The sequence below is a fragment of the Lutjanus erythropterus genome, chromosome 20, assembly GCF_056507025.1.
Source record: "Lutjanus erythropterus isolate fLutEry1 chromosome 20, fLutEry1.hap2, whole genome shotgun sequence".
Taxonomy (NCBI): Eukaryota; Metazoa; Chordata; class Actinopteri; order Lutjaniformes; family Lutjanidae; genus Lutjanus; species Lutjanus erythropterus.
Window position 1 is genome coordinate 21,685,994 of NC_139336.1, and position 20,876 is coordinate 21,706,869.

The window sequence follows — 20,876 nt, forward strand, 5'->3', positions numbered from 1 at the left end:
GCCACTTACACTTTACTTCAGTGTTTGCTCAAGTAAGGCAAGGCAGGTTTATTTATACTGTGTAGCATCATTCGGACACAAGGGGATGCAGAGTGCTTTATAGGAGATTAGAAATACAGTAAAAACAAGACATTAAAATTGCATTAAACGTGGCCCGGTAGCTCAGTTGGTAGAGGGTTTTCCCCGTGTACCGAGGCTGTGAGTCCTCTGCAGTGGCCGTGGGTTCAACTCCCGCCTACGGCCCTTTGTTGTTTGTCATTCCCTGACTCTCTCCTCCCCCTTTCCTGTCATATCTTCAACTGTCCTATAAATTAAGTGTGTGCGTGCCTCAAACTGAAAGAACAAACCTAATCAGATAAAACATGAAAAGAGTAGGGAAATTAAGTTTTACTTCTACCTACTCTTTGTCGTACACTGTTACTTTTTTCTTTTTTGTTTTTTGTTATGTTGTTTTAAATAAAGTCATTAATTCATTAATGCAGTAATCTGTTCATTCAAAATTAATTAATTATTAATTATTCACAAAATGGGACACAGGCAACATTTTTCTGCTTCTCTTATGTCAACTTCAAAACTCACACATCAGGCCATGAGTTTGCATATTGTTTTTTGAGTATGCGTGTTGAGTTGTTTTATTCCAGACTGTTTAATGCACAAGTGTTCACATAAAGCCACACAAATATTTTCAAAAAATGACACAGAAAGAAAAAAATTAGGAGCTGAATAAAAAAAGAATGAGTCACCAGCACAGAGTGGGAGTGAAGAGGACCAGATAGAGAAGAAAGACCAAACCACAACACAGACCATATTTATGTTTGGAAGCTGAAGAACAGCAGTAGAGTACATTTATTCAATCAATTAAACAAATTCTGGCGGTATTTATACTTAACTTTAGTATTTCCATCTAATTCTAATCTATACTTCTACTCCACTACATTTCAGGGGTAAATATTGTTCTTTTTACTCTGTTATACGTACAGTATCTGACCACTACACTTATTATCTCACAAATAAAATGCTCTGTACAAATCATTCCAACATTTCAGTGATTGCATGGTGGAAGAGTTTCTATTTAATGCAAGTAAAAAAAAATCTGATTTATCTCATATCCCAATGTCCCATTATCCCACAGGTAATCCCATTAAACCTACTGCCCATTGCTTTCAGTAAAATAAAGTTAAACAACCAAAAATAAATAAATAAGTACAGATAAATAGTACATACAGCCAATATACTCAGGACAAGACCCATCTACCTTGCACAGCCAGTTACTACTATCATTATTATTATTATTATTATTATTATTATTATTATTATTATTATTATTAGTGTTATTTTTATTCTTATAAATACATATGCATAAGTATAAGATAAAATGTGTTCTTAACAAAAGATGGAAATCACACATGAAGAGACAGATGCAAACAAACGCCTTTAATGTGCATTTTTAGCATCAGTTCTGTGGATGTTTATTGTACTTCTTCCACAACAAAGCAGCCCGCCCACTCCTGAGCTGTGGACCAATCACATGCTCGCCTCCACATCTCGTCTGCCCATCAACCCGTGTCCTGCCCCCCCCCCCCCCCTCCCCCTCCCACCACACCTCCCACCTCTCTCCCCCTCCCCTTGCATGACGTAACACCCAGTCTGGAAGTGCAATGGCGATATTGAACAATAACAGCCCAGCAGTAGCAGCAGCAGCAGCAGCCGTCGTCGCTTTTTGGGGACCACATCTGGATTATGTGGCTAACGCTGAAGAAAACACGTCCACACGTCGGCTGTGAAACAAAAAAAACTACATTTACCATCGGCACAGAGCGCGAGCGACGACCTGCGAGCACGAGAGGTGATCTGACAGCCCGTGCACGCGATGACAGTGTAGACTAAAAAAAAAAAAAAAAAAAAAACTGCTGGTGAGTGTAAACTCTGCAGTTGGAGACAAACATCTGCAAAAAGGGTCTCCAGTTAACGGTGCTGAGGTTTAAAAAGGGGCGTGGCGGCGTGCTGGGTACCACTTCTGACTAAAGGATGCTGATAGCTTAGCAACAGCGACAAGGAGGAGGCAGGAGGAGGAGGAGGAGGAGAAGGAGGCAGGAGGAGAGACAATGGAGGTGCGATCTGTCAGCATCCTCTCAGGGTAGGCTGAGCTAGAATCAGAGCATCATCATCCTCATCCTCAGTTTGAAGTCAAGCACAAGGAGCCATGGATGCAGAGTGGGAATGTAAACAAAGGGTGTGGGCCTGGTGATGCTCTGCCACCATGATGAGACAGTCACATCAGCTCTCCTCTAACTGTTGATTTTCTTCATGTCTCGGCTCTGTGTTCTCCAGGTGTGACGTGTGAACAGACACCATGGCCACACAGGAACCGTCCCCTCCGTCCTCCATGGAGAGCAACAAGCCCGGCTTCCCTAAGAAGATCCTGGGCAACAAGCTGGAGGACAAGCACCTGTGCAACTGCTGCCACAACATCCTGAGACGACCGTTTCAGGCCCAGTGTGGACATCGCTTCTGTTCCTACTGCTTCAACAGGACTGTCAGGTGAGGGACTAAAACATGAAGAGTCTACCTCAGACTAGGCTTGGGTGGTATCAAGGTATTACAGTATACCAGGGTATTTAGAAATACCACAGGTATGATTTTCAGTACCGTCATTGTGAATAAAGTTACCTTAAACAGTGTTTCTCAAACTTTTTTTAGGGGGGGACCCACCTTTTAAAACTATTCTGACCCAATTTGCAACAGGCGTTAGCAGTAAATCTTGGAAAGAGTTAATTTGTGCATAAATTAACATGTTTGATCCTTTTTGATTTGGGCTGAATGATTTCGAAAAAAATCTAATAACTACACTTATTTTGACTGATATTGCAGTTGCGATATGATTTGTGAATACTAGGAGTAATGATTATTTTTATGTCATTATTCGTATTTGATAGAAAAACATGTTAAAAAGACTATGGTGTGCTTTTAAAGTTGTAGAATCTGATTTCTAGGACAGAAGATCTCTGCCTCACCACATTTATTAATTATTAATATTAATATTAATTGACACACATTTTACCTTTAACACATATTGAAAATTGCAGAAAGCCATGCTGCGATTTTGATAAAATTTCTATTAATTGTTCAGTCCTATTTTTCACCACAATTTCCACTTTCCCCTCATATTTTCTTGCAGCATGTTATTGAAAACACATTTTACATATTTTATAAATGAGAAATAAATGTGTTTAGGCTGAATTAATGAGCCATTTCTTTGTTAATATTTCTTGTCATCAGGAAAACAATCTACCCATTTTAAATGCTTGATAAAATGCTTGTACTGCAAATAAGTAATAATCTCTTGTAATGACTGGTCTAAAATATACTGGAGAAATGACAACAGTTTTTATTGATGGAAAATAAAAATCTAAAATGAAATTTATTGAAATGGGGGACTTAGCCAACAGAATAATTATTTGCTTTGCAGGTAGAAAATTGGCTGGTCATTTCTGCTCTGCTCATTTATTAGTTGATCATTTATTGTTGATATTATTTTTTGTATAATAATATGAGTCTGCAATGTAAACTAGACTAAAAGTGTAATATTTGCTTTTGAGATGTTGCGCATTAGAAGCATTAAGTTGGAGTAATTAAAATGGAAATATTCAAGTCCAGTTATTTTCCGCCACTGGGTATCTGATCTGTGATTATTTTTGATTTGCAGTATATCAGTCGTGTGTATTATGTTGTTTAATATTGCAGTAATGGACCCCAGAAATGCAGTGCCTGCATTAAAGAGGATATTTTTGAGGAGCCTACATCGATTTTGAAACAAGGATGTGTGAGTATCACTTAAGAATGTTCTTGAATTGGAAATTTTGTTGAATTAAAGTAAAGTTCTTGATAAGGTAAACACATGCAGCCAGTCCTCTCATTTGAGAAGCTGAAAGTAGAGGATTAATTGTTTCAGCTTTACTTAGAACATGCATTTAAATACAAAAAACTTGATTTAAATAGCAACATTGAAAAACAAAGTTTTGTGAGTGAAACAGTCTCAGTTCAGTTTCATTTTAACCACTTTCAGTTTCATTTTGACATCTCTGCCTGCGTTTATTTATAATATTTCCAGATGTTTGTCACTGCAGCATGTCAGTCCCACTTTTACCCACAAAAGAGCATCTGGTTTTTAAAAATTACTTAAACTTATTTAATCTAGTGGTAGACACATAAAATTAAAATTAAAACTCAAGTAATGTACAAGTACATCAAAACAGTAAATGAGTAAATTACTCTCAGCCACTGGTCACAAATAGATACCACCATTATATAAGCCAAACTTAAGTCTCTTGCTCAACCAGACTCTGCTGGCAAAAACAGAAATTTTACGTCACAGAACACTGGAGTTACTGGTCAACCATTGCCTCAATCGATTAGTTTTTTTGTGTGTGTGTTATTGTGTGACTTCAGTGAATCCAAATGAACATTTTAAAAGACTGAAGTCACATAATAACACAAACAAACAGATTGAGGCAGCGATAGTACTGTGTACTGTGAGGTAAAATTGCTGTTTTTGCGAGTTTCCCAGCAGAAAAGGCTGTCTGCTGATGAGGCAAAGCTGTGAAAATCCTCTACTATGGGTAATTCACTGACTATTGATAAGTACCTCGTATAGTCCTGCTTGAAATAATCCAAACAATCCCTTTAACCTGGAAATAAAAGTCCCCTTTTCTGTCCTCTGCTGCTGAGGAACCTCAAAGATCAGGCAAATTATACCACTGCTGAATTAAAGGCAGATTTTCTCCTATAAACATGTGCAAACTGGACAAGAAATGTCTTTCATTCCTTGTAATAATAGATGAGAGTGAACTTGCCTTGTATTTATGGCTCACTGACCTGCAGCCATAGCTTCGTCTTTGAGGGCTTGTTCAGACCAGAAGAGAAAAAGCTGCTTCATGCTTTATTTGTGAGCAGACATGCAAGACAAATGTTGCTGCTCGTGGTTCTTCCTCTTCTCAGTCGCAGTCCTGACAACACACGCTCACGCTGAAGCTGATAAGAAAAGTGAAAACATTCAAGCACTTATATGTTGAATATACATCTTTCCTAACAATGACACAGCAAATCGTTTTGCTTTCTCCTGTTTTTTCAGGCGTTTCCAGACAACGCTGTTCGGAGGGAAGTCGAGCATCTTTCAGCTGTTTGTATCAATGAAAGCTGCACTTGGAAAGGCACAATTAAAGAGTACGAGGTGGGCCGACCTTTCACCTGCTGTCACGATTACTCTTTTGCTTTACAATTTGTTTTGAGTGGCACATATTCTTTAGTTTTAATTGTGCTTAGATGGACCAAACAAAAAAAAAAACATTTTATCTGATAGTTTATAAAGTAATTTTTCTACATTTTTCTACATTTTGATAGATTAGCTAGTATAAAGTCATAGGAGTGCCATAAAAAATAAATCTGTAAAAGGATAAGTGGAAATATAAAGAAATATAAAGACAAGTAACAAAATATAAAAGAATAATTAGAATGATATAAGTTTCCTTTTATTTTCATAATTGTATGTCAATTTATTTCTGTATTTATTTATTTTGCATGTTAATTTTTTGCTCATAAATTACTTAAATTTTCCTGCATATTTTTTTATGTCTATGTTTTTCATTTGTTTATTTTTCCAATACTACTACTACTGCTACTACTATTACTGTACTGTTGACAATATATATAAAATAAAATTTAAAAATGAATTAATAAAGATATATTTATTTATCTGGATTTTATGCAGATAAATGAATTATTTTCTTTCTGTATATATATATTTTTTAAATTTACTCATTTTTATATATTTTTTTTATCTGTTGTTTTTCCTTGAATGAACACATGAATCCTTACAGGATAGATCAATAAAATGAATAAATAAATAATAATCATAGTTACTTATTTATTATCATTATATATATTATATATGTTTTTTATTTCTCCTCTTTGTTTCCATGTTTTTTTTTAATTTTTTATATTAAATTTACTTATTTATTCTTTTCTTTATACCTCTCTATATTTCCACATTTATTTTCTTATTCTTTTACAGATGAATTCTTTCTTTGTGACACTCCTGTGACCCTGCTTTGTATGTACAGTATATAGACAGGAGGTTGCCACGACAACTTAAGCTCTGCTTTTTAACAGCTGAACCACGAGGGGAAGTGTGAGTTCATGATCATCCCGTGCCCGTCCTGCAACGAACGAATCCGCTTCAACGAACAGGAGCGCCATAACGAGCGAGAGTGCCCGGAGAGAACACTCAACTGCAAGTACTGCAAGGAACCATTCCACTTCAAGAACATCAAGGTTAGACATGATTTATTTAGACCCGTTAGGATGCGGAGAGGCCTGTCTGGGCCTGGTACAGCACATCACAACACAGCAGCTCTTTGTGCGTCTTTAGAAGAAACTCCTCTTTTTATTTCAGGCACATGATGAGATCTGCCCCAAGTACCCGATGATCTGCGAAGGCTGTGCCAAGAAGAAAATACCCAGAGAAAAGGTGAATCTGTTGAGCAACACGAGGACAAGATGGAAACATTTTGTTGCAAGAAAAAGGACACAGTCCTGTGTAGCTGCTTGTCCCCAGTGTGTGCCTCTCATGATGTGATTACATAAAAGTCACAGAGCTGAGCGTGTTCTTCCTGAAAAACATAAACTTGGAAATCCTTGAAAAACACTTACTACTGCTCTTCTTCAAATACTCCTCTAACCATCTGGATGAAAAAAACTTTCAAGATAGAAAGATTTTAAAAAAGTTTAACCTGTTTCCTAAAATGTGATTATATTCCTGTTCAGGCAGTCCTTACTATAAAGGTGCTATTTTTGTATAAAAAAAATTATAATGTAACTTGGGCTACATAAAAAACAGGGTTGTAATTATTTTTAAAGGGTTAATTCTGAGTTTTTGAAGTGGGATTGTATGAGGGTAATTATCCATAGTTAGTGTGTTACCTACAGTAGATGGTGGTGGACACTCCCCCAGTTTGGAGAAGCAGTGTAGGAAGCTGAGTAATGTACTGCTGTGGACAGGGTCCGCAGCTTTTCCTGTCCACAGCAGTACATTACTCAGCTTCCTACAAAAGTACTCCCACTGCTTCTCTAAACCGGGGTAATTCACTGTCTATAGGTAAATCCCTTACATAACCCCACTTTGAAAAACCCAAACTATCCCTTTAATGTGCAACAGATGGAATATTTTGTCATTCAGATGGTTTAAAGAATATCTGAACATTCTGTGAATATGTTCAAAACCCTTTCTGGGTTGTTTTTCACAATGTTCAGCTCTGTGAACTTGAATGTATAGACAATAATTAAGAAGGGCAAATTAGCTCATATGCTAAATTTGCTAATAATACTTTTTTTGTTGCTTTCTTTCAGTATGTGGACCATATTAAGTTCTGCAGCAAATTCAGAACACCATGTCGATTTCATGTTGTGGGATGCGATATGTCTGTAAGTATCTTACTTTTGCACACTTTCAGATTAGGGACCGTATGAAAATTATCAGGGTTGGAGAAGATGTCAGAGGAGTCTTTTCTCTTAGTAGATTAATTATTCGCCTGAGATTTATTGTCAAAAACATTTAAAAAAATATTGGGTGCCCCTGTAGCTCGGTTGGTAGAGTGTCAGTCCTCTGCAGCGGCTGTGGGTTCAAGTCCAGCATTTGGCTCTTTGCTGCATGTCATTTCCTCTCTTTCCCTGCACTCCTGTCTTCACTTCAGCTGTCTCTGTCAAACACAGGCATGAAACAAGTCTTGTTTTTATATTAAAATAAGAAATATGACATTTAACCCTCCTCCCCAAACCAGTAATTTTCCTACAGTCCCTCTTTATATACATTTGTTGTTTCTGTTTCATGTTCCTCCCTTCTTACAGGTGGAAAAAGAAAAGATTCATGACCATGAGCGCGCCTACGCCTACGAGCACCTCAACCTGCTGCTGCATTACATTATGGGCATGAAGGTGAGCATGGAGGGCCTGCAGCCCCAGGGACTGGAACTTGCCGGACACAAACTGGTGGAGCTCCAACAGTCCCTCAGGGAGCTCGAGGCCAGAGTCTCCCAGCTTAGCACCACCTCCTCTGGGCCTCCCGTGCAGGGAGCCGCCGCCGCCGCCGCCTCCTCCTCATCCTCCAGCTCCGGTCCCCCCGGTCCACCTGCCTCAGCTCCTCTCCCTCCACCTCCCACTCTGGCTCCCACTCTGTCCGTGTCTACCTCCTTCACGCCCCTGCCCAGTTCGGTGGGCGCGGCGCTGGAGCTGCAGCTCCACAGCGAGAAGACAAAGGTGGCCGAGCTGGGTCGCAGGTGTACGGAGCTCGAGGTTAAAGCCGGCACATTTGAGAATGTGGTGTGTGTCCTGAACAGAGAGGTGGAGAGGTTTGCCACCACCATGGAGGCCAGCAACCGTCAGCACAAACTGGACCAGGACAAGATCGAGGCTCTCAGTAACAAGGTACAACTGGAATCAGACTAAACCTTTCCTGCAGTTCATGACGTAACAATACCAAAAACTTAAGTCTATGAGTCCATGATTCAATACGCTCATGCTAATGAAGACTTTGTGCACTTGTTAAAACACTGTGTGTGTGTGTGTTTACTTCTCAGGTGCGACAGCTGGAGAGGACGGTGGGGCTGAAGGACCTGACAGTTGCAGAGATGGAGGGTCGGCTGAGAGAAATGTCTGCGACCACCTTTGATGGTGTCTTTGTCTGGAGGATCTCTGACTTCGCCAAAAAGAGACAGGACGCCATCGCAGGTCGAGCCCCTGCCATGTTTTCACCAGGTAACAATTATTAATAATCATTACAAGTTATAGGTCTTCATATAGTTCCAAAATTTGGACCTAATCTGAAACAGACATCCTACCTGAATCCAACCGATATGAATTAATTAAAACCTAAGATACTAAATCTAAAAGGACCAGAACTGGTCCAAAATGCAGTCGACCTAAACATACAGCTGTATAATTTGGTAAAAAAGTCTTAAACGTTTTGCATTACAGTTTTCATATTATTTATTGAAGTCTGTACCAAACAAACATGCTTTCTTTTATCTGGAGAACAAGATTTGTAGGCCAGCAGCACGACATTTCTTCACTATAATGTTGTTTTCTCATACAATTTTCCTTTTTGAAAAAATTGCTCTTTGGTTGTTGTTCTGCGATCTGGATAATACACTTGGTCATATTGCAATTTTATTGTGATTGCGATTAATTGTGCAGGACCTGAATAGCAACATAATGCTTGTTATTGACACACAAACTCGAGACCTGGGGTTCTACAATGGGACCCCACCCAACATGATTAGACTGAATATTCTTGGACCCAGCCCGACTTGGGTTGTGGGTCAGGTCCTGGTTATTGAACGTAAGTTAACTCTGCAACCTGCAGCTCTGGATCCGCATGCAGCTCCTCTCCAGTGGCTCCCTGTTGCTTTGACAAAAAATGATATGGAAACGAATATTGGTTCTTTTTTTTTAGATTAGATTCTCATTTTGCACTAAAATGTGCGTTGACGTCTTTGATTACGAACCCAACAGACCAGGTGGTTTGTTACACAGAACTATCTGGGAAGTCGTCCTTAGAAACTGTTTGGAAAAGAACAGGCACTTTCAAAAAACACTTCAGCCAGAGACCAGTCAGATCAACCCTCCCTGTAGACGTCTCACTGGCGTCATACCTAAAACCACACCCACAGGAAGCTGACAGGCACCACTTATGGTGCGGACACACATGGATAACTTGCAGCCTAGCAAGATGGATTTTCGTGTGATCTTGCGAATCCAGCCATCTCGCAAGGTACTATGTTTGCAGCTCAGTGCCTTATCCTTTGAAGAAAACAAATTGAGGAAAATGTAGAATTTAGTAGTTACATACACATACATATATCTTTAATATATAAAGATTATATATTAAATATATTTAGACCCGTATTACAGAACATCGATATCTTTAAATGACTAAAGCTCTCTCTCTTTCCTTTCAGCCTTCTACACCAGTAAGTACGGCTATAAGATGTGTCTGCGGATCTACCTGAATGGAGATGGGACAGGGCGTGGCAGCCACTTGTCCCTGTTCTTTGTGGTGATGAGGGGACTGAGTGACGCTCTGCTCAAATGGCCTTTCAACCAGAAGGTAAATAACCTACACATAAAACATTTTAGTTTTACTGACACTTTCTAGGTGATGCTTGGCACTAATAATATATAAAGAAAAGATGCCGTAAATTACCTGTTTGGTCTCATTGTCTGTTGGAAGGATGTACATATGTAATCTCTCTCATCTGTCTGATTTCCAGGTGACTCTGATGCTGCTGGACCAGAGCAACAGGGAGCACATCATCGACGCCTTCCGACCTGATGTCACTTCCTCTTCCTTCCAGAGACCTGTGAGCGAGATGAACATCGCCAGCGGCTGTCCGCTCTTCTGCCCGCTCTCCAAGCTCGATGCCAAGAACTCTTACATCCGCGACGACACCATCTTCATCAAGGCCATCGTGGATCTCACCGGCCTCTAGTCGGCTCTGCGGGGTGGTGGTAACAGTTTGGTGGTAACCAGGCAGCTCTTGTGACCATTAAGGCTTCATTTTGGCTCAGTCGTGGTCCCTTTAGGGCTCCGTTCAGGCATCTTACTGTCCCCTGCTGCTGCAGGGAGACAAACATGCTTGCAACTGCATGTGGCTGCAGTTTGCTCCGTCCAGATGGCGCTGACATCGTCATATCTGGTGGTCTCTGTGCGACGAGAACCGCCGTCATTGCTGTACATTTCGGGTGCAAAAGTTTTCTTTTTTTCTTTTGACATCACAACACCATTCCCATGGTGATAAAATGTCAGTTGTTGCACATACGGTAAGTTTTCAGTTCCAGAAACAAGAAGCACCGGTGCAGCTGTGTGGTCAGTGCAGTGTTGAGTAGAAGCAAAGATGTGAACAGTTATGACGGAGTGAAAAGAGTGAGGAGCATCTTTGTTTAATCTCCTACGGTACGGTTGAAGACAAGGGATGTTACTAGGGGTGTCACGATTCTCCAAATCCATGATTTGATTTGACTTTTTGATTGTAAGGTCAGGATTTAATGTGATTTTTTTCATTTAAACTTTTTATTTTGTCATTTTTAGATGATTCATTCTTGATTTGTAAAGACTGTTGGTTTTGTGCCCTAATAACTATCATTTATATCTTAAAATTCTTCTATAAAAATATATAGGTCTATATCAGTGGTTCTCAACCTTTCTGACCCTCCAGAATAATCAGGTTGGTGATCACTACCCACCACTGTCTGCCTAAACACAAAGACCATTGCTTTGACTCTCACAACACTAAAATCTATTCTAGGGCAAATTATATGACTGATACAGGCGATGTAATGTAAAAAACATTCTCCAGTCTAAAATATGGCCTCATTTCCCATCATGCTTAGTGCTGGATTGAGAAGTTTGTAATTTATGTTACAAAATACAAATGTTAGCATTTGTGTCTGCTCAGAAGATGATTGTTTATATTGGTAACTGTCATTTTTGTGCTAGTTTATAGCTTTAACTATCTATGAAATGGCTGTTACATTTCTTGAGGCCAGCTGTATTTTGCATATTTTGAGTGCTTGTCACTTAAGTTGAATGTCTTTAAGGTTTAAGGGGCTGATGTTGCTAAGAGTGGCTTCCTGGCTCTCATTCTGTGCTGATTGCCACAATATTATATTATATTTTTTTTATGCAAAACCATCCCCCCAGAAACCCCCAGAAATAATCTGAAGAGCCATTTGGAGTAACAGGATCACATCTAACAGGATAACGTAATCAGGATACAAAAAACAGTAACTGTATTTCAGTTACATTTAGTCAAATAAAATAAATAATGATATACCACCATGTGAAGCACACACACAACAACACTTGACAGTACTCACAACTCCACTCTGTTGAGTGAAACCAGCTCATCTTAAAGTGAATTCATTATCATGGTCTCTATCAAAAATATACATCACTGGTGAAAATTTCGGGACAGGTGGAGCAGCATCACAATACAGTGATAATTCTGCCTTCAACCCACTGCTAATGTTAGCTACATAGACCAACAGCTAATGTCAGGTACAGAGAACAACAGCTAACATTACCAACACTGACCAACCGCTAACGTTAGCTCTACAGACCAACCATTAACGTTAGCTCTACAGACCAACCATTAACGTTAGCTACACAGAAATCCAGTTAGCTAGCTAACTTATCAGTACTACAGCTATAAAAAAAAAAATTTGGGACTGTAAGTGGTGGTGCTGAAGTAAGACAAGTTAGTTTTAGTGTGAAGTTTGAATAGAATAATGTTACTTAACAAATACAAACTTAACAAAGGACAAACAAAAAACCTAACAATGAACATAAAACATTATATTAGACTAAACAGCTTCACCATACTTGGTACTGATGTAATCCAAAACTAATGGAAAGTAATCAATTACATTACTTTAATATTTTAATACTTGAATTAGGTTACAGTGTACATTTTTTAAACAGTAAATAAGAGATTGTATTGGAATATATTTTTAAAGTAACCCTCCAAACTCTGCTTGTGACCCTCTTGAGGGTTTCAACCCCCAGGTTGAGAACCACTGGTCTATAGTGTGATATTTTGCCGTAAGACTTGCACTGCTGCAAGTAGGTGGAGTTGGACAGATTAAAATACGGTGAGAAATGGCTCTTCTGACTTGAATTTCAATTATTGAAACTGAAAGTTCATTTTGATCAATTTTCAATTTAATATTGAAATGGTGACACCCCTAGATGTTACAGAAGACGCAGACTGTGTTTGAAAAGGATTGTAGATTGCAGATAGTTGATGTGATCATTCTGATGTCAGTGTAGAGAGCTGGCAGTAGACTTATAATAGAGTTAGAGCATGGCTTGATGCAGTTCTTTGCTTTTATTCTTGCAGGTTGTGGATATTGTGAGCTTCTCAATTCCAGTGTCGAGTGAATTTGCATAGACAAACGTGGAGTTATGTTATGAATAAGATTACAGGCATTTTTTTGCCTTTTCTTTTTTGGCGCAGACTGCATGCCGCTGGCGTTTTTTAAGTATAAAACTGCTCCTCATTTTGACTGAGCTTTACAAAGGTTCCTCGTTTGTTGTTTAAACTTGTTAGTGAACTAGCCATCCGTGATGGTGGACATTGCCTGCATGTCTTTGGAACCAGGCTACTTACATGTAAAGTTGGTGTTGCGTATTTGTTCCTATTAGGGGTTTGGTGGTTCTGATCGGTGGTTTGGTACATCTGTGGAAGATAACAGTGGAGTTACCAAGGAGTCAGGGCAGCTTGCCAAGTCAAGCCCGAGGCATAAAACATGTTCCATGTGTTTTTGTCTCTGACAAACATACATAGCTGGAGTTTTCTCCCAGGATATGCTCACTAGCTCACATCTCAACACATAGTGCTGTGCCCCCACCACAGATTGAGGTTAACACAGATTCCACGAAATGAAGGAATTGTCCGTTCCTTGTTTTCTGTCCATACAGTATACAGTGCGTATGTGTTTCTGCTGCTCTAAGATACAAAAACCCATTCTTGAGAATTGGGACAAATCCTGTCCAATAAAAATATGTACTATTAATAATCATTTCTTTTTTCTTTAAAGGTGTGTCCTACATTTCCATCAACTCCATCGGATTTTTACAAAAACATGGTTTAATAACGCATAAAAAGTTTTAGCGTTACCCTAAAGACCCCTGTCTCACTTCCTGGTTTAAAAAATGTGGGGAAATTGCTCAAGCACTGGTAAGCTTTGTATTTTTATACAAGTTGATTAAATAATATTGCTATCAGATGTGTCTCAACCATAACATGTCAACTCTGTAGCCCTTCTAAATCAAAGTTAAATCAGCAACATCAAAAACGAACATGAAAATGACTTGACTTGAATTTAACGTTTCATGTCAGCTCTGTCAGATAGATTTTCCAACTGACGGAGCTGACGTCTACATTTAAGAAAAAATGTAATCACCGTGAGGTTGGCCCATTAAAAGGTTTAACAGCCAAGAGTTTGACCTTTTAAAATATATTTTTCCAGCATAATTGAAGAGAGAAATCCAAACCCCTTCAAAATACGTTTTTGTCCCAATTCTCAAGAACGAGTATGTGAATCTAATATATATGTCGGTGCAAATATACAGTACATGAGGTAAATGTGTGTGGAGTTTGAGAGGCTGAAATAAGGTGATATGAAAATAAGAGATTGTTACATTATTTAATGCAGGTTGATGTTCAGTGCAGCCCCTGATTAATCTTTAAACTAGTGTTTTTAATGTGCTCTCACTGATTTCCAATAAGGCACCACAAATCTACATTATACCTGTTTGAAACTGTAATTTTTCTACGTGTCCACCAGAGATTGCTGTTGTACTTACTTAGCATGCATGCTGAGGTTTTTAAAGGTTCACGCTGGCCTGTTTGAAAACCAGTCTCGACCTGTATTGAAACCTCTCTGTGCATGGGAGGCTTCAATTCATATTCACTATGGAGTTTCACATCGGGTTTACTCCTGTGAGCTGCGCGTGTGGAAGCATTTATTTGTATTTGTTTGGATGAAATAATCATAGAATAGTTATTATGTTATAACTGGCGCTGCGTCTGTTCAACAGAAGCACCCGCCTATATTCATAGCAATTTATAAATATGTATCTTTCATATCATAATGTTGAAATAATCTATATATCAATGTTAATAGACACAAGATGTTATAATAAACATAGTATTACTGAATACCTTATTAATTCTATATCTATATACCAACTTTTTGTTTGTCAAGATGGTTTGAACAGGCCAGGACGACCCCATTTTGTGCAGTAAGGACTTATGATTCCTTCTAGAGTGCAATATATTATGATTATGTCTGTTAGATTTCGATGACACCTTGGCTTTAAGGGTTTACAGAGATCATACTCGACTTATTTGTTTACATTTCTCATTACGGCGCTGAAGAACTGCAACCAATTCCTAACTTTTCAAGGAAAAATGGTGCTTTCCTTGCCATTAAACATACGCTACCTGATATCACTAACATGGGAATCTCTAGTCATGAAGCTAACTGGTTTATGAGCTGATTATTTTTTAGAAAGACCATTTTAATGTTGAGCAACTCATGCTATTTCTACTCTCGACTTAAAAACTTTTCAGTGAAGACAGAGCATGTAATAAGTACATGAACTTTTTAAACCTTTAGTGTTCTTGTAATGTGCCAAAATCAAATATTACCTCCATAATATACTAACAATGTTGTATTGCAAGCTGTATTTTATGTTCTATGCTAAAATATGGTGCCAAATATGTTTATAATTAAGTTTGAGCTGCGTGTGTGTGCGTGTGCCATTTTAATATGATGCATTGGTCACTTCTTCTGTGAGCACCAGAGATAATTAATACTGTCCCATGAAAATTACAGACCCTCCCGAGGTTTTCTGAATGTAAGCTTTAATTCAGCTGTTTTTCTTTCATTCTTTCTAAAAACTCAACAGCAGTTCTGTAATGTGATGCAGTCGACTTGAACCAACTTTATTTGTGCACTTTGTGTCGGTTGTTTGTCCAAACAGGGTATTTTGTTGAGTGATTTATGTACCTTGAAATCAGAGCCATATATATTCTGATGTTGATAATTGATGTATTATGCTGACAAGGACATGCAGTATGTAATAAAGTTTGCTGGTTTCAGCTTGTTGATTACTTTGGAGTCTTTTCTTAAAGTTTTACATCATTTGTGTTTTTGTTTCTAACAGCAGTTTTTGAAATTGGTTAGTACTGAGTGAGCTCAGTATTAAAAAAATCAACAATTACCCAGCAGTATCCAGAGGCAGTTTCAAATGGGAGAAAGTCAGTGCATTTTGAGAAGAATGTATATTTTCAAGAAGAAAAGTAAGAGTAAAACCTGCACAAATTTGTGTACTTTTTTCCTCTGACTTTTCTCTTATCTTTTCTGTTTTTGTAAAATATTGGATAAATTTAAAAATTGAGCCTCAAGCCAAATAAAATCTTCTGAGTAAAGTACAAGTACCTTAAATTTGTGCCAAGTACAATACAGTTACTTCCCACCACTGCTCACTAGAGGGCACTATGGATCCCTTAATTAATGGCTCAAAGTCTTGCTCTGAATACAGTGTATGAAAAATAAAAGCCAGGAAGACAGGGATCATTGTACTGTCATGAACAGCGTAATTTAGAATCTATTTGCATTTGATTTCAAGAAAATCAAATATAGATCCTTCATTACTGGAAGTGACCTGCTGGGACATGTTTATAAAAAGAACAAAGTGGACAGTTTTACCTTCAGTACAACACAGTGCATTATCCACAGCTAAGTGCTGGCTGGATAATCATTTAAAAATAAGTATAATTTCATTTCTTGCTGTACATGAAGAAAGACAGATCTGCTGTGTTACTTACAGGATGTGTTGTATAATACATGAAGATAACTTTTTGTCACAGACACAGCGTGCAGAGGAGTGTCGAGGAAATGAACTGACAGAATATGGTTTACCTTTACAGGATGTGGTCGGGTGAGAAGATGGGGACTAATGGAAAATATTTTTTTTTTCTCATGACCTCTTTATTTTGAAAATGAAAGCAAAATGAACTTAATGTTTCTCTTTTTTCCCTGTGCAGCCCAAAGCATTTAGTTAATTAGTATAATTCATGATATTTAATAAAATTCAACACAATACCATGTTCTTTACAATTACATATTACATTGAAATAAACTCTACCTGTCACCTACCTGCTAAAATTCTCTTCAGTAGGTGTGTGTACAGTAGTAGTAGTCAAGTATAAAAGTATCAAAAGCAAACTTAAAGAGTATTAAAGTAAAAGTATTTGTTAGGAAGAGTGGTCCATAAGAGAGTTAATAAATTATATCATATTATCTATTATTAGTTTCATATTTAAAAACATGTTTGTCCGTAAAATCTTACTAAACCTGTCAAAATATAGAGTTAACTAAAAAGTACAATATGTCCTTTTGGAATGTAGGTGGAAGCATGTGTGCCAAGTAACATAAAATTAAAATACTCTAAAGCAGATTGAACTTAAATTGTACTGAAGCAGGCCTAACAGGACTTGAGTAAATGTACTCACTGCCTAGAATATTACTTTTGGTGTTACTGCACTCCCTGGACTCGATGATAAACAATTAACTAGAAGTATGTAATGGTCAGATAACACCAGTGCATTGACAGAAGGCACGGGCCGGAATTTAAATCGAGCGCACCCTTCTAAGTGGCGCGGTATGTGTTCACCTGTTGAGTGTGTACCTGCTACTGCTTTTCAAATATTATTTCGTAAGAAAAACCGACCTGGCTACGAACTGTTCAGTCTCACTGAAGAACAGCTCCGAGGAAGAAATTCCTCTGTTGTTGCTGTTTGTTGTCTATTAGCATAATTTTCAGTTAGCTAGTTAAAACCGTCCCGTTAACTGCAGCGCAAGTGACACGGTTAACTAAATGCCGCCTCGTCCTGCCCCTGTCCGGGCTGGGATCGACTCCTGAGAGGACTAATATTTGCTGAGATAAAGACCACTGCTTCGCTTCACCAAGCTAAGTACTTTCTGCTCGTGCTAACGTGGATGTTGTGAGTGGATTTTCGGCGCTGTTTCATGCTAACACAACATTACAGGCTATTTGTCAAGCTACCGTTAGTCTGCTGGTCATTGGTGGAATGTAGCTGTTAGCTAACTACTAGCTAACCTACTTGGCCTTAGCTAACTATGTTTACTCAAGTAGCTAGCTAACTACTGTATTTGAGGTACTTTTACTGAAGTTTAGTATTTTCTTTTCATGTTACTTTGTATTTCTACTCCACTACCACAGGCTACTTAGGAGGGAAAGATTGTACTTTACCATTGGTTGACAGCATTAGTTACTAACTTTATAGGTAAGTTTGTTAAGTAACTTAACAAATTAAGAACTTTGAATATGAAACATATGAAGAGCTAATAAAATATGATTTTCTTTTCTAAATTAAACTACCCAACAGTATCTACAAGTGCAGCCCAAACAATTTGCTAGTTTATAGTGGACTTTACATGGATTAACGTAAGCTACATATTTCACAAAAGCCTGTTTTATAGTAGGGGCTAAGCACGTTTTACATAGGGTAATGTTGACTTCCTCCCTACTAGGCATCAGTTGGCAACAATTGTAATATAGCTTAAATTAAACAAGTAAACTATACTTTGTCTGAAGGGAAGCCAACAGTCTTAGATTAAACAAAACTCATAGACAAATCAATCAGTCAGTTAGAAAATTCATTGGAATTAGAGTCCGACTGAAACAGATTATTTTGGGGCCAATGTCAACATTAGCTAGTACAAAATACTGATATTGAAATATTGTCTGATATTCCATATATATGTGTTTGCATACCCTGATATTTTTGATATTATGAAGGTTTGGAAAAGCTTTGTGAAAATGTCAGTTTAGGCTCTGGGTTATTATGCTGGGATTACTCACTATTTTTTTTAAATTTAATTAAATTCTGGTATTGTGTGAGCTCATTGTCTTTTGGTTGTTTGCTTCACCTCCTTCAATATGATGCTTTGTTATTAAAGAGTTTTAACTTATACTCAAGCTATCTTTAAAAAGGTTATAATATTCATTTCAGAGAGGTGCTGATGAAACTTAACACTCATCTTGGGAACTGTAGATTGTGACGGTGTTGAATTGTATTGTGTTATGCTGAGAGGGATTTGTTTAGGGTAGACTAAATCAGAAACACCTCTTAATTCAAGAGCATCACAAATAACAGCCTCCAAAATGACTACTAAGCTGAATCAGCAACTCTGAAAAACGTGTTTTTCTAACCCTAACCAAGCAGTTTTGTGCCTTAACCTAATCACACTTTAAACACCAGAAAACAATTTAATTTTTCAGATAAACTGTTTCAAAAGGCACTAACAAATGATGTTGAATTGTTGATAGAGGCGTTGGATCAAAAAAACGCTGGTATGTGGTGTTGTAGAGTAGATGGACAAGTAACGTATGTTGTTGTTTAATTCTTAGGACTTGTAGTGCTGAAATGAATTATGTTTATAGGCTTTGACAGTGGAACAGACATGGGATAAACATTTGGATTTTCTTTCCAACACTCACATGGACTTCTGCTGAGCGGAACAGATGACACACTCATGCACACGTCGTCTATCTGTTTCAGCTGCACTGTTGCTAAATGAATCTCCACAGAGATGTTCCAGTGTTGTCCTCTCTGTTGGAGGAGATTGACTGTTGTTTGGCTCAGTCAGTTGCTGCACAGTTCTTGTCTGTTATGTTCACATAACCACATGGCTTATTCTAGTGAAATCACTTTGACTTACTGTACTTTTTGGAGCACTTGGACCATACACATGTTTCTCTTATTTAGCTAGTAGTACAGTATAGTGACACCTGCATGGTGGAATGCAAATGATAGACAAGACGGAGGAAAGAAAAAGTAGAAATGATGGTGTTCTGTTGAGCGGGGACTAGAGCACAGAATGGAAATTACTCCTCAGTACTCATGTGAACCTGTCAGATAAGTTGTCCTCGTGAGCTTCTCGGGCTGACTGCCGACAGGAAAGCAGATGGGAAATTAATGAACTTTTGACTGAGGAATTCCACGTGTCCCGCTGCTTTCCTCTGTCAGGTGAAACTACAGAATAGCATACGTCACAGTACTGAATGTCCACCAGTAGTACACAAAAATGTTTAAGCAAGATGGAGGTGAAACTGAAATTAATGTCACAAGAGCTTCTTTAGATTTAAGGACCTTTTTAAAAAGACATGTTTTGAAATCATTCTTAAAATTGAGAGTGACCTAGTTTGGTTAAAGGCGTCCTCTGAAGTTTTCTTATGGACAAGCAAAGTTTCTGTTTATATTCTGTTTCTCATCAAAATGCATGAGAACACCTGAGCTTCAGCAAATTTTTTCCATCTCATAAACAGTTGTAAAGCTGATTTTTATGAAGTATTTTAAATTCAGCATTGTTTACATCCATGTTTACTAAGCACAAGTTTTGCAGCAAGAGGGATGTTTCTAGTTGTTTTCTGTAGTTGCAGCAGAGAGAGAAAGAGAGAAGCATAGACAAAGAGAGAGCAAGTGCTCAACGGGGAATCCCCTTTGGAGGACTATTAAAGGAATATCTTATCTTATTATGTGGAGTGACTGCTGCATAATATACTCAACACAATGAAACAATTCATAAAGCCAGTCTAATGTTTGACTGTGTTGTCGGTTATAGATGACTAATGCATGTAAACTTGCCACTGTAGGAGCAGTGGTTAAATGACCTGAAATGAGACCCTGTTTTTTACACATCGTAGGTGCTCTCTGGTATTTAAACAAATAGCCGTACACCTCTGCTTTCTATGGTTTTATAAAGTCTTTGTTTGACTCTAGAGGTGAATTGACACAGAACTGGTTGTCCCCATGCTCTGATTTTGGACTTGGCTTGAATGAAACAAACAAGCAGTAATACGTACATAAGCCAGACATGGAGATTGAGATATTTGTATTGCTTTTTTAAGTCAGATATTACGCACTGATGCCAGTGGTGTGCCTCAGACTAAACAAGCATTGTAATTAATGTGTTGTTTTTTGTCATGGAACAAAGTGCAGCTTTGACCCCGTTTTGGGTTACAGGCATTTTGAGCATGATTCAGAGTGTACAAAGACTTATTTATTAAACTTTTTGTGTTGATATTTACTTCAGACTTACATCATGGATCTTCTATCTCTGTATAGGGTACAGGTCAGCTGTTACACATCAGTAGGCCTTAGACATAAATGTTACTGACTTGAACTGGCCTGGTTGGATCCATGATGTCTGCTCTCTTAGTTTTTAGT

General features: G+C 38.1%; 1 protein-coding gene across 3 annotated transcripts; it reads left to right on the forward strand.

Moving 5' to 3' along the window:
• The first annotated feature begins 1,617 nt into the window (after positions 1-1,617).
• Positions 1,618-11,401, forward strand: LOC146308494 (TNF receptor-associated factor 2-like). Of its 3 annotated transcripts, none has more exons than XM_084745598.1 (11): positions 1,618-2,137; positions 2,332-2,541; positions 3,745-3,823; positions 5,132-5,230; positions 6,169-6,330; positions 6,452-6,526; positions 7,405-7,479; positions 7,903-8,478; positions 8,631-8,808; positions 10,011-10,159; positions 10,323-11,401. In XM_084745598.1, exons 2-11 carry the CDS (start codon positions 2,354-2,356, stop codon positions 10,539-10,541), a joined length of 1,800 nt encoding a protein of 599 aa, XP_084601724.1. In that variant the 5' UTR covers positions 1,618-2,137; positions 2,332-2,353; the 3' UTR covers positions 10,542-11,401. The 3 variants fall into 3 exon arrangements, with proteins under 3 accessions (XP_084601724.1, XP_084601725.1, XP_084601726.1); XM_084745599.1 differs by having other exon boundaries at positions 1,618-1,913; XM_084745600.1 differs by having other exon boundaries at positions 1,618-1,846.
• The last annotated feature ends 9,475 nt before the right edge of the window (positions 11,402-20,876 follow it).

Bases quoted from the DNA above. Each gene is read 5' to 3' on its own strand.
- LOC146308494 (XM_084745598.1), top strand. From the start codon at position 2,354: ATGGCCACACAGGAACCGTCCCCTCCGTCCTCCATGGAGAGCAACAAG. The intron at 3,824-5,131 runs GTGAGTATCACT...CTGTTTTTTCAG, and splicing joins CGATTTTGAAACAAGGATGT to GCGTTTCCAGACAACGCTGT. The intron at 5,231-6,168 runs GTGGGCCGACCT...GCTTTTTAACAG, and splicing joins GCACAATTAAAGAGTACGAG to CTGAACCACGAGGGGAAGTG.